The following is a 16587-nucleotide window of genomic DNA, read 5'->3' on the forward strand; positions in this document are numbered from 1 at the left end:
AATAAAAACAATTTAAATATTTTAATAGTGTAAAATTTTAACATTTAAAAGTGTAAAACAATATAGTTTCTTGTTCAAAATTCATTAACAAAAAACCTTTTCTTTATGTTGGTAACACAAACATAACTTGCACAGGTTAGACAAAAATGCCTGATAGAGAAATATGAGAATTATCAATTATATAAAAATAAGAGGCTATGCAAGCAACCAAACCATGTCTGCGAAGGCCTAAATTTCACCAAGATAAGGAGGACTTTCATTTGGCTAAATTGTACCAATGCACCACAATAGCTGTTTTATGGGCACCAGGTTTTATAGTCTAATTTGAATAGCTTAGTGGTAAAGATGCTTGCCTCTTAATCTCAGGGTCCTGGGTTTTTTTCACGACTAAAAACAACTCCACACCCTAAGCCCTGTCTCTTATACACATCTAGATGTGTATAAGAGACAGTTATTATTCATTTAATAAATGCAGGCGTAGAACAATCGTATTGCATACAAAAAAAAAAGTCCAAGCGCCGTGTCTACAGCCAATCAGCGCTCTTCTTTTAAAAAGTTGAGAACCCCTGGTTTCCAGGTTATTCTGTACAGGGTATTTACATGACGCCACAACCAAATGGATCGAGTGAAAAACGTTGGTTACTCGCCCTGTTGCGGCGCCCGCTGGGCTGTGTTTCTTCGTATTAAGCTAGAAGATAAGTCATATATTATTGCCTGAGAAAGAGAGAATAAATTTTCTATACACATTAACAAGTATGTATAGTACTGTACATTATTATGATCATTATTTTGAATTTCTTTCAAGCGCAAGTTGGAGTTTTGGCTCCAGTCCAAAAAATTTAAGTTCAGGCCTAGCCTAGCCCAGCCTAGCATATCGGTAGAGTAAATACATAGGAATTTCACACAACCCCGATTTTACGTACGAATGATTTTTACGAACACCTTTGGGCCCGTACATAAATGAGGGGTTCTACTGTATTACAATACTGTAAAACGTTGAATTGAAGCCCAATGGGCTTCATCGTGAATTGAAGCCCAACTCTTTATTTTTCAAAAGTAGCCTCGAAAAGAAGCCCATTTCAAGATAGCATAGGCCAATTTTTGAGGTATTATAGTACATACACAGTATACTTAAATTTCAAACAAACAAAATAAATTAAACGTGCTTATACAGTAGTTTAGGTGGTTTAATGCCGGTTAATGCACTCCATGATACAGACTGATGTAACAGTGGCTGTATTTATTGTTGTGTAGTAGTAATTCCTAAAATTTACAGCATTCATTTTGAAAAGAAGCCCCCACCCCCCTCTTTGAATTGCAAAAGTAGCCTTTAGAAGAAGCCCATCTCGAAAAGAAGCCCAGGTCCAAATCTGGATGTAACGTGACAACATCATGACCATATATGGGAACATCATGCCCATATATGGAAACATCATGACCATATGTGGAACATCATGACCATATGTGGAACATCATGACCATATATGGGAATATAATGACCATATATGGGAACATCATAACCATATATGGGTGCATCACACTCATTTTTGAAGCAAAATACTTCTAAAGCTCTGTCCACTCTATCAAATATTAGTGACAAATAAATGTGATGTGCCCATATTTGGGTGTAATATGACATCATGACCATATATGGGAACATCACACAAATTTGTCACATAAAGTTTCATAGCTTGGACAGAGCTTAGAATTCTGCAGAAATTCTAACATCTTAATAAATAATAAATATCTGTGTCTGGTTTTAGCATGGCATTTATAGATTTGCGCGAGTGTGGTCATCAACAATCATTTGCCTAGAAAAAAGAAAAATTTTGTTACCTTTGAAAAATAAATGAATATTCTTCCACGAAAATGACTTCTGTAAGTGATATATCACACGGCATATACCATGTATGAAACACATTAAGTAGCCACAGTGGTGCATAAATCATGTGTTATAAGAACTTAGTCTAAAGTGCTGTCTTCATTTGTCTTAAATGTTTTTATTATTAAACGAATGCTATAAACGTTGTATTATTAATAGAATTACCGTACGCGCCGATGAATCTTGTGGCTGCGCTGAGTAGTACCAACACCAGAACTATCTTGCTAACCTGGTCTCCAGGATTCGATGGCAACAGTCCACTTACACGATACATTGTTGAACAAAAAGAAGATTGTGAGTATAGAAAATAAATCACATCACAGTATTATCTCGGATATTTAAATGATGTTCGTTGATTTATTAGTAATGAGATGCATGAATCATTTCTTTATTACGTATTTCACTTTGCAATCCAAGACTTAATGGTGTAAAGTTCTCTAACTGATTACATGAGAGGATAGCTTTTTATTGTGGTGGAAGCCTACGGTGTAGCAGTAAAGCCTCAGGCTTTACTGCTACACCGTGGGTTCGAATCAGATACTGACCACTTGTATATCTATTTATCCTCATTGTCTTTCCCTACCAAGGAGTATACATGGGTATGTCTTAGTGCCGCAGTAGGCTGATTACTACCTGCTGTGTGGTTGAATACATCCCAAGGAGCCGCGGTGTTCTACCGCAGGACGATTAAAGAAATCTTTCAAACAGCGGGATTTTTCGGCATGTCTATGAAACCGACTCCACACCCTAAGCCTCGTAGTAAAATTTACAAGAGAACATCACCAATTAAGTCCTGTTAAAAAAGATACATGATTCCTGTACAAATTATTTCATTGCTAAATGTAAACCATGGTAAATCGAAATGTTTCTTAATGCATATAATATGCAATTTACCAAATAAAACATTGCAAGAATGAAAATTATATTTTGTTAATATCAAGATATCAATATTGTATTTTAAATAATTTTTTTTTTTTTCAAATTTCAGCAAATGCCTTTAAAACTATCTTAACGAATGTGGCTCCAAGTACTACCTCACTACAAGTGACCAGCGTGAGACCCTCGCATAGTTACTTGTATCGCGTAACGCCCGTGAATGGCGTCGGGGCAGGAACTACAAGTTCGGAGAGCAACCTGGTTTCTCTTCCAGAAGAACGTAAGTTTTAAAAAACGAAATCACAAGAAACGTGCTGTTTACTTAGATTGCCATCATGTTATTCCTTATTTATTATAACTTGGTTCTTAATACATAATTTATATTAATATTCCTAGCAAGTATCTGGTTTTTATTATTCATAACTAATCCCATAATGCATTCGTATTTAGTATTAAATTCCTCATGATAAATTCCCCAACATCCTTCTTCAATTTTCATGTTGAATGGACCATGCGATTTTTCTTCTATTCTTCAGCGCCAGATGATCCCCCGCAAGGAGTTGTGGCATCTCCGCGGTCTACATCGGAAATTAGCATGGAATGGCAGGTGAGATTTCTTCATGACTAATAATGATTTTTTTTTTAAAGTATCCTATAATTATAATTATAATTTTACCCGATAAAAAACTATTGTATGCCCATATATAGTCATGATGTGCCTGTAATGTGGTTGTGATGTGATGTCATCATGACCATATTTGCATGTCACATGTTTTTATCAAATATTATTTTATAGTCTAGACATGGTTTTATATGTTCGAAAAATAGCTCATCTGTGTTGGTATTTGAATGTACTAAAAGTTTAAACTTTTCACGACACAAAAAAATTTCCTTACCGTGAAATTTTCGACCGTATGCCACGGTCTTCCTCAGCACAATGACTGGAATGTGACTTGAAGGCTACACCGATTTTAGGCATGTGATCTTACGAACATGTGACTCTAAAATCGGATCGTAGATCTTTGGCAGTTTGTGTCGGCCCCCGTCTCAGTTCAGCATTGGTTTGTTCACACGGATATAAATTGCCTCTTTGACATCTCATTCAAAGTGTCTTGGTTCCCTGTCAAGAATGTTGACCTGTGCCAGGTCCACATGATGTCCAGGTGATTCAATGTGTATATGTTGAGAGATTTCCGATGAAGTTGAACCAGGTCTACGATGTTCCCAAGAAACGTGTTTTCAGAGTTCTTTCTGATTCCCCAATGTAAGAATCCTTACATTTGCCGGAAGTAGTTTCGCCTTGGCATGGGATGTGGTAGATGGCGCCTGTGATGTCTTTCTTTTGGCTCTTATGGTTTTATATGATTATTAATATTATATAGCGTAGCAACTACCTTGCATTATCTCTAAATTTCGAGAGACCTTGAAATTATAGTAATCAATGACTAACAATAATAATTACAGGCATGATATAGAAGCTGTATATTATTATTGATTACTGTGTAAAGTAGTAATCTTTGTTGTCAACAGGTTTGGCCTTTGACCTTTTCTTATACATTTCTTTATGCGTCTGTGTCTCTGAACCAAAGTGATCCAGGCCGAAACAACCTCAACTAGCAAAACCAACCTGACATGCATAAGCCTTTTTGAGGCATTACATTACGTTAAGGGGTTGTAAATGAAATCACAACACACATAGGTATCACATCTTTTGCAGAATTCTGCTTATTTTTGTTATTTTTTATTATTGTTTTTGTTCATTATTATTAGTATTGATTATGTAATTCTCAAAATATTTTTTTTTGCTAAAAATAAATGGGTGAGCCCAAGCAGTGTACGCTTTTCTGGGGCCAATACAGGAGGGGTTGCAGACAGTGCAATGTTAATTGTGTTAAAAATAATTGTTGTTTTGTATTGTTGATATGAAAATAAATTAAATTAAATCTGGTATGAGAATGCAATTTCTGGGCACCAGAGGTCCAAAATGTTCACACCTCAGCCCCAGCCATAGTGGGGCTGAGATGGTGTGGACTCTCGCGCACCCCCTATCACCATATCCTGCATCCGCCCAAGCATTTGTCCTTCATACAAGTAAATGTTCACTGAGTTACTGTAACTTCAGCTTTGTCCAGGCTATCAAATTTTCTTTGAAAAAAAAAAAAAATTTCTATGCCCATATATAGTCATGATGTGTCTATATATGGCCATGATGTGATGTCATCATGACCATATTTAGGAATGTCACATGTTTTTGTCAAACCAAATTTGATAATCTGGACAGCGCTTTAACTAAGTTAAGTGTAAGCAAGAGGCCCGGCCTATACCTGTGTGGTCTGCATTTAGATAAAAACGAGAAAAGAACACAAATGCAGTGAAGTGTCATGTTCAACTTGGCTTTCCTGTGTATAAATATCGGCCTAACTTCACATTGTTCACTCATTTTTTTGCTAATCTAAAGAGACTCTTTAGAGAACAGAAGCTGAGTTTTATGCAATGTGCGTAGTGTGTATCTATAATTTTAATACATGCAATCAATATTCATACATGAAATTTAAACCATACGTTTTAATATACATTCTAATACCATTTTAATACATAAATTTTAATATATACATTTTGATTCAGTAAGAAATCAAAATATTTTCATCATTGGTTAGTGTGATTGTCTTTTTTTTCAATGTCAGCAACACTGCAAATGGTTAGACATCCCATCATATCATCAGTGCCCCCACTTAGGCCTAGGCCTAATCCTATTCCCTATTAGTCTACTAGATAAAGCAGTGAGCTACGCTCAGAAAAAGCACAATGCCGGAGTAGGTGATCATGTTTCTATAATAACAGAAAAACTTTTTCTCTCAGTACTGAAAATCGACCGGAAAAATTTTTTTTTTCGTCTAGCCATGTTGCCCAAGCAAGATCAAATTCTTTGGCGGGCTGGAGTTAGGCCAAGGGTTGAATACTGGGGCTCAGATATTCTCGTGTTGAAGTTTTTGCTTAGTATTCAACTTCCTATTCAAAATCAAAGTGTACACATTATGTATGTGTATAATATGATGATTTGAAATGCATAAATATTGCTGATTTTGGAATGAAATTGTTAATGTGTGACCATATTATTTCCCTCGAGTCTATGGCCTGTGTATTGAATTTTGTATTTTCAAATATGAATTTGGTCATCATCTATTTCTATGAAAATTAAAATCATAGAATAAATGGTGAATGATATATCCATTGTGTGTTGTGTGTAGAAGTTTAGTGAATTGGTGAGTCTTCAGAATTTGAATCAAGAGGTTGTAAGTTTTAGAACGATGCCAGGCTGAATTGAGAGGTCGTAAGTTTTAGAACGATGCCAGAGTTACAACGTGCCATTGAGCAAGACACTTTGTAAACTTTACCTCAGGCTAACTCTGTGTCTCCCTCACTTATTGTCAATGAAAATGCATTGGAAATCAACAATGTATGTTTAAAAGACATAAATGAAAATTTTAGCCATGTATCCCAAAACAATGTACTATAAGATGCGCCCATGGGTAACCAAAACAATGATGACTATTTGTCTTCGTTACCGAAGTAGAATATTTTTTAAAGTACAAATGGATATTTTCATATATGATATGTCATTACTGTATAATCATCATCATCATTTATTTAAGTCAGCATTTTTCCCTCTCACGAAGGGTTACTCACTTTCACATTATGATAACACACATTGGGTCCCTGTGGACCGTCATAAAAAAGAATAGGTCTTCACATTCTCCATCGAGTGCTTGCACCTTCCTTTTTGCCGTAGGCGCGTGGAGCCCACAGCAACTTTTGGGCTGGTTGCTGCCCTCGTTTTGTGTGTGTCATCATTTCGCTAAGAACTTAAGTTTAATATATATTTCTTCTTTCAAGGAGCCACCCATGAACACGTTAAATGGAGAACTTCGGGGCTATGCTATCCGCTACCGCCTCCAAGGGTACGACCAGTCGTATTCGATGGTCAACATCAGCACGCAGACGTCGTACGTGTTGACCGACCTCATTACATGGACCGTGTACGAGATCGAAATCGCGGGGTTCAACCGAGCCGGGATTGGGACTTACAGCAATCCAGTAGTAGTGCGCACATTGGAAGGAGTTCCGACGCAAGCACCGCAAGAAGTCGTAGCCTACGCAGTGAACTCGACCGCGATTAAAGTGGAATGGAAGGCACCACATCCGCAGACTCTTAACGGCATAAACCAAGGTTATAAGGTACAGTAGAATTGATACAAAAAAATTACAGTAATCAGTGGCGGATTCGGGGGTGGGGAGCTACTAGCACTTCCCCCACCCTCTAAATTTTCAAAATTATTAAACCCCAACCATGGTGTGGCTTCGGTAGTATTGAACCCTCCCCCGTCTGTAAAAGTCCTTCCCTGGGCCCCCTGTATTTCAAATTCCTGGATCCACATTTAATAATGTAAATAGTATAATGCAAATATATTCAATTGATGTTTTGTTAAGTCTTAGATTAAGGTTTCTATATTACTCTCTAAACAACAGTGATATACTGCATGAATAAAAATAGGGAAAAAAAAGAAATTTTTCACCTTCATATATTATATTATACAAACAGCTTTGGTAAATAGAAAAATGATATAAAATAAATAGATTAAAATGTCCACCATTTTGTTTTCTTAGATGGAGGCCCGATCGGTTAATCAGGAGGATGAAGTGACTACAGTTGTGGTTCCCGTGGATACTGCAAATGACCTACAAGTTGGGTATTTGACTACGCTGAAAAAATACACCAGGTACGACGTATCTGTAAGGTGCTTTACAACACCTGGCGATGGGCCGGCCAGTCCTGCGATCAGAGTGACGACAGATCAAGACAGTAAGTTTGTGTCCTTACAGTAGGTACTAGAATTGCATCCGCTAGATACCGTTGCTAACAAAAATATAACCAGTTGGTGTAAAAATTGATACCGTTTGCTTATCTTGGAAACCTGCTCAAGTCTTTGCAATTAACAGTAACGCGTTGACTCTGTATGTTTGGTTTCCATGCAATTGATACACGACAGCTTTCGGTAAAGATGATCAGACACTGCTACGCAATAGAACGATTGCTCTGAAAACACTGTAGTGACAGCGTAGTAATTTTAAGGAAACCATGCTTAAATACCCTTTAAAATGAAGAAATTTTCATATCTAAAAGCAACTCATTTTACTAAACTTTTGTCCACTTTGTGAGATTTATATAACATATTAATTATGATTTTTTTTTGTGTGTGATATGACATCATCATGCCAGTGTAGCGTAATCATTTTGCTGTATAATATTTATATCTATAAAGTAGACAGGTATTGCCTGGTGAAAAGATGTCATTTTAATCAGTTGTATATATTGACTGGCTCGATGCCAGAGTGTTCAAAGTATTGAATAAATTGTCATAGATAACATGCATATAGCTGAAGCCCAGTTACATGAATTTGTCACATAAATATTTATAATGTGGACAAATCAGCGTAGTTTATAGTTAGAGCGTCGTGTTTAGTGATTTGTGAATGTGAAAAATGTGTGAACGGAAAATGTTTTTAGACACTTTATTTTCATTGCCAAATATTGTAGAAAGAATCAATTAAAATCTGTTCTTCACTATCTAGTGCTAAAAGACAAGATTGTGAGAATTTAATATTTCACTGAATTTCACAATTACTTCTTATCCCAAAATCCTGAAAATGATAACCAAGTACAATCATTGATGAATATTCATTATTGTGAAAAACAAGGAGTATTAATAATATAAGGATTAATTATCATTATGGCTTAAAGCTTTAGCCAGACTATCAAATTTGATTGGACAGAAACACGTGACATGCCTAAATATGGTCATGATGACATCACATCACAACCATATATAGGCACACCATGCCTATATATGGGCATACAACAGTTTTTTTTGTCAAATAAAATTTGATAGTTTAGACGTTGGACTTACCATTCTTTGCAGCTTTTTCTGATGATTTTGGAGGCATACTTTCAGTTTGTTTGTTTTGTTTATATTTTCAGCGCCTGGTCCAGTGGGTGATTTGTCTTTTACTGATGTGTATGACACGTCCTTGGTTGTATCCTGGTTGCGTCCAACTGAGCCTAATGGCATCATTAAGAGTGAGTTCTTTATTCTTTTCCGAAATAGTACTTTGCTATAAATAGCTCAGTTTAATAGCATGATAAATGCTAAAATTTGGAGCAGATCTCACAGTCAAGCACAAGCTAAACACTGTACAACCAAAGCTGGATACATTGTTTCTTGATTTTTGCAAATGGTGGCGGTAGAATTAGCATTGCTCTGGGCCACAAAAAATGGTTAAGCCACTTGTCTTCTTGTGCTAAGAGTCTTCGTTAAAATTCAGTATAATTGAAGATTTTACTGCTGTTGTTACCAAACTTTAAAAAGCATGCAGCGTCGACAGTTCTGACCAGACGTGCAGGAAATTTCATACACATAAACTAGAGGTAATTTTTTTAAGTTTGACCCCAGGGTTTCCCCTATACCTACAAAACAAAACAAGGGTTTGAGCAAGGACTGTACATTCCATTACCACTAATAGGGCACATCAAATGGATGGCTTAGTCGGTTAAGAATGTGTACTAAAGAACCAAACGTCGTGAGTTTGAATTGTGTCTTGGTATTTGATTTTTATTTTTATTTTTTTTTTTTTTCAATTTTAACACATTTTATTTATGTATTTTTTTTATTTATTTTTTTTTATTACGAACCTTTTTCTTTTTTTTTTTTTATTACGAACCCTTGCTGAAAATGCAATATGACTTACACCAATGTGTACTCTATAGGATATTTCCTTCATGCTGATTTAAGCATGTTTTATTAGTGTTTTATAATTACTTTATTTTGACCCAAGATTGATGTGTAACTTTACCGTGGCTGAATTGTACCACTCGTTACTATTTTGTGCACCACGCAAATTGCCATTCAAATGCGCAACATCTAATAACACCTGATGATAAATTTTGTTTATTGTTTACCAAACTTTTGACATCAAAAATTGACATCTTTATTTACATTCAAACATTTTAATTAATCAATTACAAATTACTAATTGTCAGTGGCACTTGTTGAAGTGGTTGGCGCATTGGTTGTGGCTTGGACTCCCAAACTTGAGGTCGGGGGTTCGAAACTCTTGCTGTGCAAATCATGTTCCATACGTGTTCCATACCAGAGTAATAATGTGAAGCGCTTAGAGGACATATTATTATTAATATCAAGTATATAATATTTGATTCAATGATTAATCTATTTCGTGAATACTTACCTGGATAACCCGACCAATTTCCATTTTCCAGAAACGAAACACCCCTTCGAAAAGGATAGAACAGTCTGACCCAGGGCGCCACGTATGAACCATCTCCCTAACAATAGTCCTCATTCCTTATTCGACGGTGTTCGCATAAATATATAATATTTGATTTGATTGTTTTCTGTAGCGTACAAGGTTGAATGGGAGGAGGTAAGCAATCCTTTTTGGAATAGGAATCGTCAGGTAAATCCACCGTCCAACAAAGCAGAGATTACAGGTCTCACCGCTGAAACCCTATATGAGATCACAGTGACTGCCTGGACAGATGTAGGAGAAGGAGAGCCCTCGTCAGCAACCATCAAGTCTGGAGTACCTCCGGGTGAGTTCAGATGCGTGATTTTGTAGTAGAATACTTACCATAATACTGGCGTATAAGGCGACCTGCGTGTAAGATGACCCCCGAGTTCGAGAAGACTTTGGGACATTTTTTTTCAAAGTAAAAAAAAAAAATCTTATTTTCCTGTATTTAAAATTGTGTTCATTCAGACAAACATTTAGTATCCCCATTACAGTAGTAAATTTGCGTGTGATCCGCACATAAGACGAACAAATTTGTAAGTCGTGCATTTAAGACGACTGCCTATTTTTTTTATCGTAATTTGCTATTTTAAGCCTTGTTTCAAATGCCAGAATATACGGTATCGCATCCATTCATTTGTCAATTTTGTTTGGTTTTCCTGTCAATTTGATCTATTTCATCATAGAGCCTCCGACAGCACCAATGAACTTGGCAATCTCCAACGTACAAGCCAGATCAGTCTACATACAGTTCATTCAGGGTTACGACGGTAAGACCAGCATTCGAGAGTGGACCACCGAGGCCCAGATTGGTTTCAGCCAGGAATGGGTTGTCATCTACAAGTACAGCGATCCCGAGTCCACAGGCTACACCATCCCGAACCTGAGTCCATACACAAACTATCGCTTCAGGATAATTGCAACAAACATTGTTAACTCCAGTGCTCCTAGTGAGCCCTCTACTCTTACACAAACCCAGCAGGACAGTAAGTCATAAGCCTTTAAGTAATTTTCAAAACTTGTGATTACACTAATATAATGCAGGAATTCTAAGACGAGACCTTTTTTATACCTTGTTTGGAAATTCATATGTTAAAGATGTTTGAGCATTTCTTATAGGAAGTATTTTTTGTTTAAAGATTGTCATAGAAGGGCAGGAAAAAATAAAAATAAAATGTTTTCTTATTTAGCAAATAGTTTTGCCAAAAATTATCCAGACAGAGAAAAAATAAAAATAAAGTGTTATTGTTGGAGGTAAACAGTGTAGTAATGGGATAGTTAAATGCTTTAGATTTATATTATGAAGAAATAAAGATAAAGAAAAACATTTATTTTTTATGAAATTTCCATATTTTCGTGGCGGCAGGTGGGCTAGTTGGACAAAACTAAGATTTTTTATTAGAAATCTTCATGTTGGCAGATGGCGAGTTCGCTGACCAAGGTATAAAAAACGTCTCGCCTAAAGTCAGATAGACGTTATTAGATTCTTTTTTTATCGGTTCGCTGATGAAGTAGAGCATTATCCAATACACTGTATCCGTAACTGGGAGTCTTGAAATGTAGAGCTGGTGGGGGGTGCGAAGGTGCAGAGGGGTCTTGATGAACATGAGTGAGGGGAGGGGAAAATAGGCTGGCCGCAAAATAGGGTGATATGATCTGATTATTAACTACTTGAGCGCGATTCTTTTGCTTCAGAAAATTTCATTGGGGCAACAGGGGGAAGGTTTATTTTTTGACACTGCCCTTCCACAATACAATAGATAAAAATGGAATATTTAATTTTTATTGTTCGTCTTTTCACAGTTCCATCAGTTTATCCACAAGGAGTGGTCGTGAGGTCGTACAGTGAGACCTCACTAAGAGTCCGATGGGTGGTATGTATCAGAATTATAATTCCAGTCATTGAAAATCTCTAAGCAAATTATGTTTATATGTTCTGAAGATTGAATTGTTAATTATTGAGTGTTTAATTCCTGTTTTATATTTTGCGACACCGGTGAATTATGAAGTTACGATAAGGCAAAATATAATGATAATAATAAGATGCTTGGCTTTCAGTCCTAGGGTCCTGGGTTCATTTATTCATTACAGTCATAACTGAGCCCCATGGGAGAACAGTAAATATCTACTGAACACGATACGGGGTATAAAGAAGAAAAATTAAATTTTATAGGAATGAAGATAATGGATAATAATAAGTTCTTATAAAGCAGTTACAATATTGGAAAATAAAATAATAATGAAGATATTGGTGAAAAGAATAAGTAAGGGTATGGATAATAATAATTTCTTGAGTGGTTACAATATTAGTAAATGAAATTTCTAATTTCATTTTTTTAATAATTTTATTTATTTGACCAAACAGCAATGGTCAAGGGTAGCTTAAGTCCCTTATGCACATAAAGATAAAACACATACAAGAACTGCAGCCAAGTTGTTATTAAAATATAAAAATTAAAAATTGAATGTAAAAATCACCAACAATTTCCAATAATATGTATAATTTATAAAAACTAACATTATAAATTTTTTTTAAAGAGATACACATATAAATAGTGATAATGATGAAGATAAAAGGGGTATATTAATTAATTACGTATAAAGCAATTACATTAATATAAAATAAAATAATAATAGAATAAGGATGTGTATAATGATAATACTTAAAAGCGTACAAACTTACTGCACACACTCAAGAATAACATTAAACAAGCTTGGTAAATCCTTAACACGATATAATGAAATCTGGTAGAGCCATAAATGAATTAGATTCTAACTCTTAATGTATCATTCAAGCTAAGAGCTTTGTCATTTAACCACCTAGGGACAAATGTGACATATGATGGGGACATTTGACAATTTAAGGGGTAATTTAACAACTGGCGTGGATATAAGGCAAACTCAAGGGAGCGGAAGTATTGCATTTAAGCAGTATGTCTTCGATTTGTTTTGTAGACATATTTCCCAGTGGTATTTATATAAACGATCTGTTATGATCATTATTGAGACAACTTTAGAGGTTACTGACATCACAAGAAAATAGCAATAAGAATGAAATATAGTATCGTACGCTGATTGATATTAAATGACTAAAAATATTCTGGTGTAATCTGAAAAGGAACCCTTCAAAACCATTTGTTTTTTTGATGATATATGAACATTTTACTACAAAAATATTTACATTTTCTGCAATCCAATTGAAGCATAATATTTAAAAAAAAATGTATTAAAGCTTTAACATATAAAAATATAATTTGGTGTTTTCCCGAAGTCAGATTTTTCGGCATTATTTGCCAGAGTAAAAGTCTCCCAACCGGAATGAAAAATTTGAGGATTTTATTGACAGTTTAACTTTTGACTCTTTTTTTCACAGCCTTTGCTTGATGAACAGTGGAATGGAATTGCTCTAGGCTACAAAATTCTTTGGCGAGAAGCCAGTGATAACACAAGCGCCCCATCCGAGTATAATCTGCCAGATCCGTACGCACGCGAAGGGTTTATTAATGACCTACAAGAGTGGACAGCGTACACGGTTAAGGTGTTGGCGTATAACAAAATTGGGAATGGCCCTGAAAGTCCCTCACAGACTCAGAGAACAAGTGATACTGGTAAGTTGAATCACTTATAAAATATCTATCCAAAATACATTACAAATTCATGTCGAGATTGCCAATTTTACGAAAACATGTGGTATGCCTAATATGGTCATGATGACATCACATCATGACCATATATAGACACATCATGACTTTATATTGGAGTACAACAGTTTTTGTCAAAAAAAGAAAATTTGCAAGTGTAGACCTAGCTTTAAGCTAGCATACTCTATTTTGGTATATTTATTCCCAAGGAGGTTATGTATTTACCACTGATTTGCATATAAAGATAAGATGAACAATAAGAAAATGCCTTCTGATTTTAATGCTATGCAGTCATACTTTTTATCTATAAATAATCAGTTAACAACTTTATAATTTTTTGGCACCATAATCTAAATTTTTGTAGTTTGTCATTTCACACAATTTGTTATAACAAATAAAAAATTCAAATTTCACTCTAATTGAACATGTCTATACAGTATGTATTATTCCCCACTTATTAATATTTGATCCCTCGACCTTACGGTATCAATAATTTGGCACATCGATCGCAGAATTACGGATTTTAGTAGCTGGCTAATTACTGGGGCATGACCGGCAGTTTCCTTCATGGTCCATGCTGCACAGTCTATATGAAAGTCACTCAAGCGTAACGTAGCTATCCAAGGTTGCCCATCAATATTTGTCTATGTGCTCATAGTTAATAAATCAGCATTGAGGTTACTGCATTTAAATATTAATATATTTATTAATAATACTACTATAGCATCTATTTCTATCGTGTAGCTTATTGCACATAAAGCCATACTATAGTACTGTTTATTATTATTATTATTATTATTATGTTAAGAGCCATGTAATTTGCAGCTGGTTGTTAATGTCAAATTTAAACAAATTCAAACAAACAAAGATACATAAAACTATTATTAAAAGACATGAAAGAAAATGTTAAATCTGACCAAACTTAATTAAAATGTTTTTGAATATAGTAAAACTTCTTTTAGCAAACTTATGGTTTTTTTTTAAATCGTCAGAAGAGGGGGCGAAAAAAATTGTTTTCTTTAGCAAATAATTTTACTAAAGGAAGAGAAAATAAAAAATAGAATTTTATTGAAGAATGAAAACAGTGTAGTAATGAGATGGTTAAATGCTTTAAACTTACATAATTAGGAAGAGATGTACATATCTTAATTCTGGAGATTTCAAATCAACGGCAGGCGTAAATAAATTTTTATTTTTTTCTGATACGGTGGGCGCAGTAATTGGCCAAACATAAAAACTTATTTTTGTTCGAAATCATCTTTATTGGCGAACAGTGGGTTTGCTAAAGAAGTTTTTAAAGAAAGACCCCTAAAACTAGTAAACCTACTAAATCAAAGCATAACATTCATATTAATAATGTTTATTTTTTTTGCTTTTTTGCAGTTCCAAGTGCTGGGCCAGTGGATGTGGGAGCTGTCGCCTTAAACTCCAGTAGTATACTTGTGTCCTGGGGAGAAGTTCCTCCGACTGAACATAATGGTCTCATTCTAGGATTTAAGGTAACCTGACAAATTTGTGATGGCATTTGGCAATGCTGGTATAAACTGAGGTTGTTGATATTCTAAATCTTTATGAACTGAACATTAAGTATGTATAGGTTATACCAGATAAATCTTAATTGAGGTCTCACCCACCACAGAATGAGATGCATTGTTGGTGAAGTCATTTTGAGATATTCACCAAAATAGGTAAAAGTTGAAATTTGTACCAAATTTTGATTTTAATGTTAAAATTTGAATAATATATTACTTATGTTTTATAATTTACTTTTTATGTGAATTTTCTTATTATAAAAGTGTTGTCTGTGCATATAACTTTAGTCTACAGCATTTAATATTTGTAGATTTTAGTTTATCTTTGAGGCTGATTTTCTCAAAATTTGGTTCTCATACACCTTATTTTCAAATGCTCACATCTCTGGATCTACGTATCCCAGGAAAGCCATTCAAAGACCAAATTAAAGCATACAGTGTGATCTATTTATATATGATATAAATTTTTGAGACTCATAGTGAAGTGAGAACTAATAAACACCCACAACACAATTCAGATGGTGTAAGTAAATTGAAGATAGAAGAGGCATAGAGAAAATATATTATATATATTATCTTAATATATTTTTTTCCATGGTCGAAGTGTTAGAATTTTAACCTCAAATTATTCACGTATTGTTTAAAGAAAAAATATTCGGTAAGTGGTAATACACTTTACAAAACCAACTTTAAAAATTTAATTATTTCTCTTGATATAATTTTTGATAATTGTGAATGTCAGGTCCCATATGCATTTCTACATCATTGTCCATCTCCATATATTTTGCAACTTTTATGACAGTATTAAATCTTTCTATAATTGTCTCCAATGATAAACTTACCCGTAGGCGACTGCAAGCATAATAATGATGCTACATGACTTTATGAATCTTAAAACTTAATTTTTCGCAAGTAGTTCAGGGCACAGTTAACTTGGAACAAAAATTCATAATTAAAACTCCAATTGCTAATTTCACAGAATTCAGTAATTATCGTATATGATTACTCTATTCTATAATGTATCTTTACTATTGTTATATGTAGAATTTGTTTCTATATTTTATTTGATTAAAATTAAATTGAATTAAATATTTCTTTGTTTATAGACTTTAAATTTACTGGTACCTGTGTTTTTTTAATTAATATTATTATTTTGTTTATTTTATGTTCCCATTAGAAACTGCACATGTGATCGTTTAAATAATAAATTTAAGGTTTTGATTGAATTTTCTTGTGTTCTTTTGTAAATAATTTTCATTTATGAAATAATATAATTTACTAATATATATAT

General features: G+C 34.4%; 1 protein-coding gene across 5 annotated transcripts in view; it reads left to right on the forward strand.

Moving 5' to 3' along the window:
• The window catches only part of LOC117118711 (protein sidekick-2-like), a gene marked incomplete at its 3' end in the record, with an annotated part of 111820 nt that overhangs the window by 86744 nt on the left and 8489 nt on the right, over nt 1–16587 (forward strand). For all 5 annotated transcript variants that reach the window (XM_033263376.1, XM_033263374.1, XM_033263372.1 and 2 more), the window contains 11 exon segments: nt 2042–2176; nt 2871–3038; nt 3295–3365; nt 6653–6994; nt 7424–7619; nt 8796–8894; nt 10233–10424; nt 10810–11109; nt 11927–11997; nt 13497–13731; nt 15148–15263. In XM_033263376.1, the coding sequence (XP_033119267.1) occupies nt 2042–2176; nt 2871–3038; nt 3295–3365; nt 6653–6994; nt 7424–7619; nt 8796–8894; nt 10233–10424; nt 10810–11109; nt 11927–11997; nt 13497–13731; nt 15148–15263 (1925 nt within the window).

The sequence above is a fragment of the Anneissia japonica genome, unplaced genomic scaffold (assembly GCF_011630105.1).
Source record: "Anneissia japonica isolate Jap-2015-1 unplaced genomic scaffold, ASM1163010v1 scaffold1951_len603592_cov169, whole genome shotgun sequence".
Classification (NCBI taxonomy): Eukaryota; Metazoa; Echinodermata; class Crinoidea; order Comatulida; family Comatulidae; genus Anneissia; species Anneissia japonica.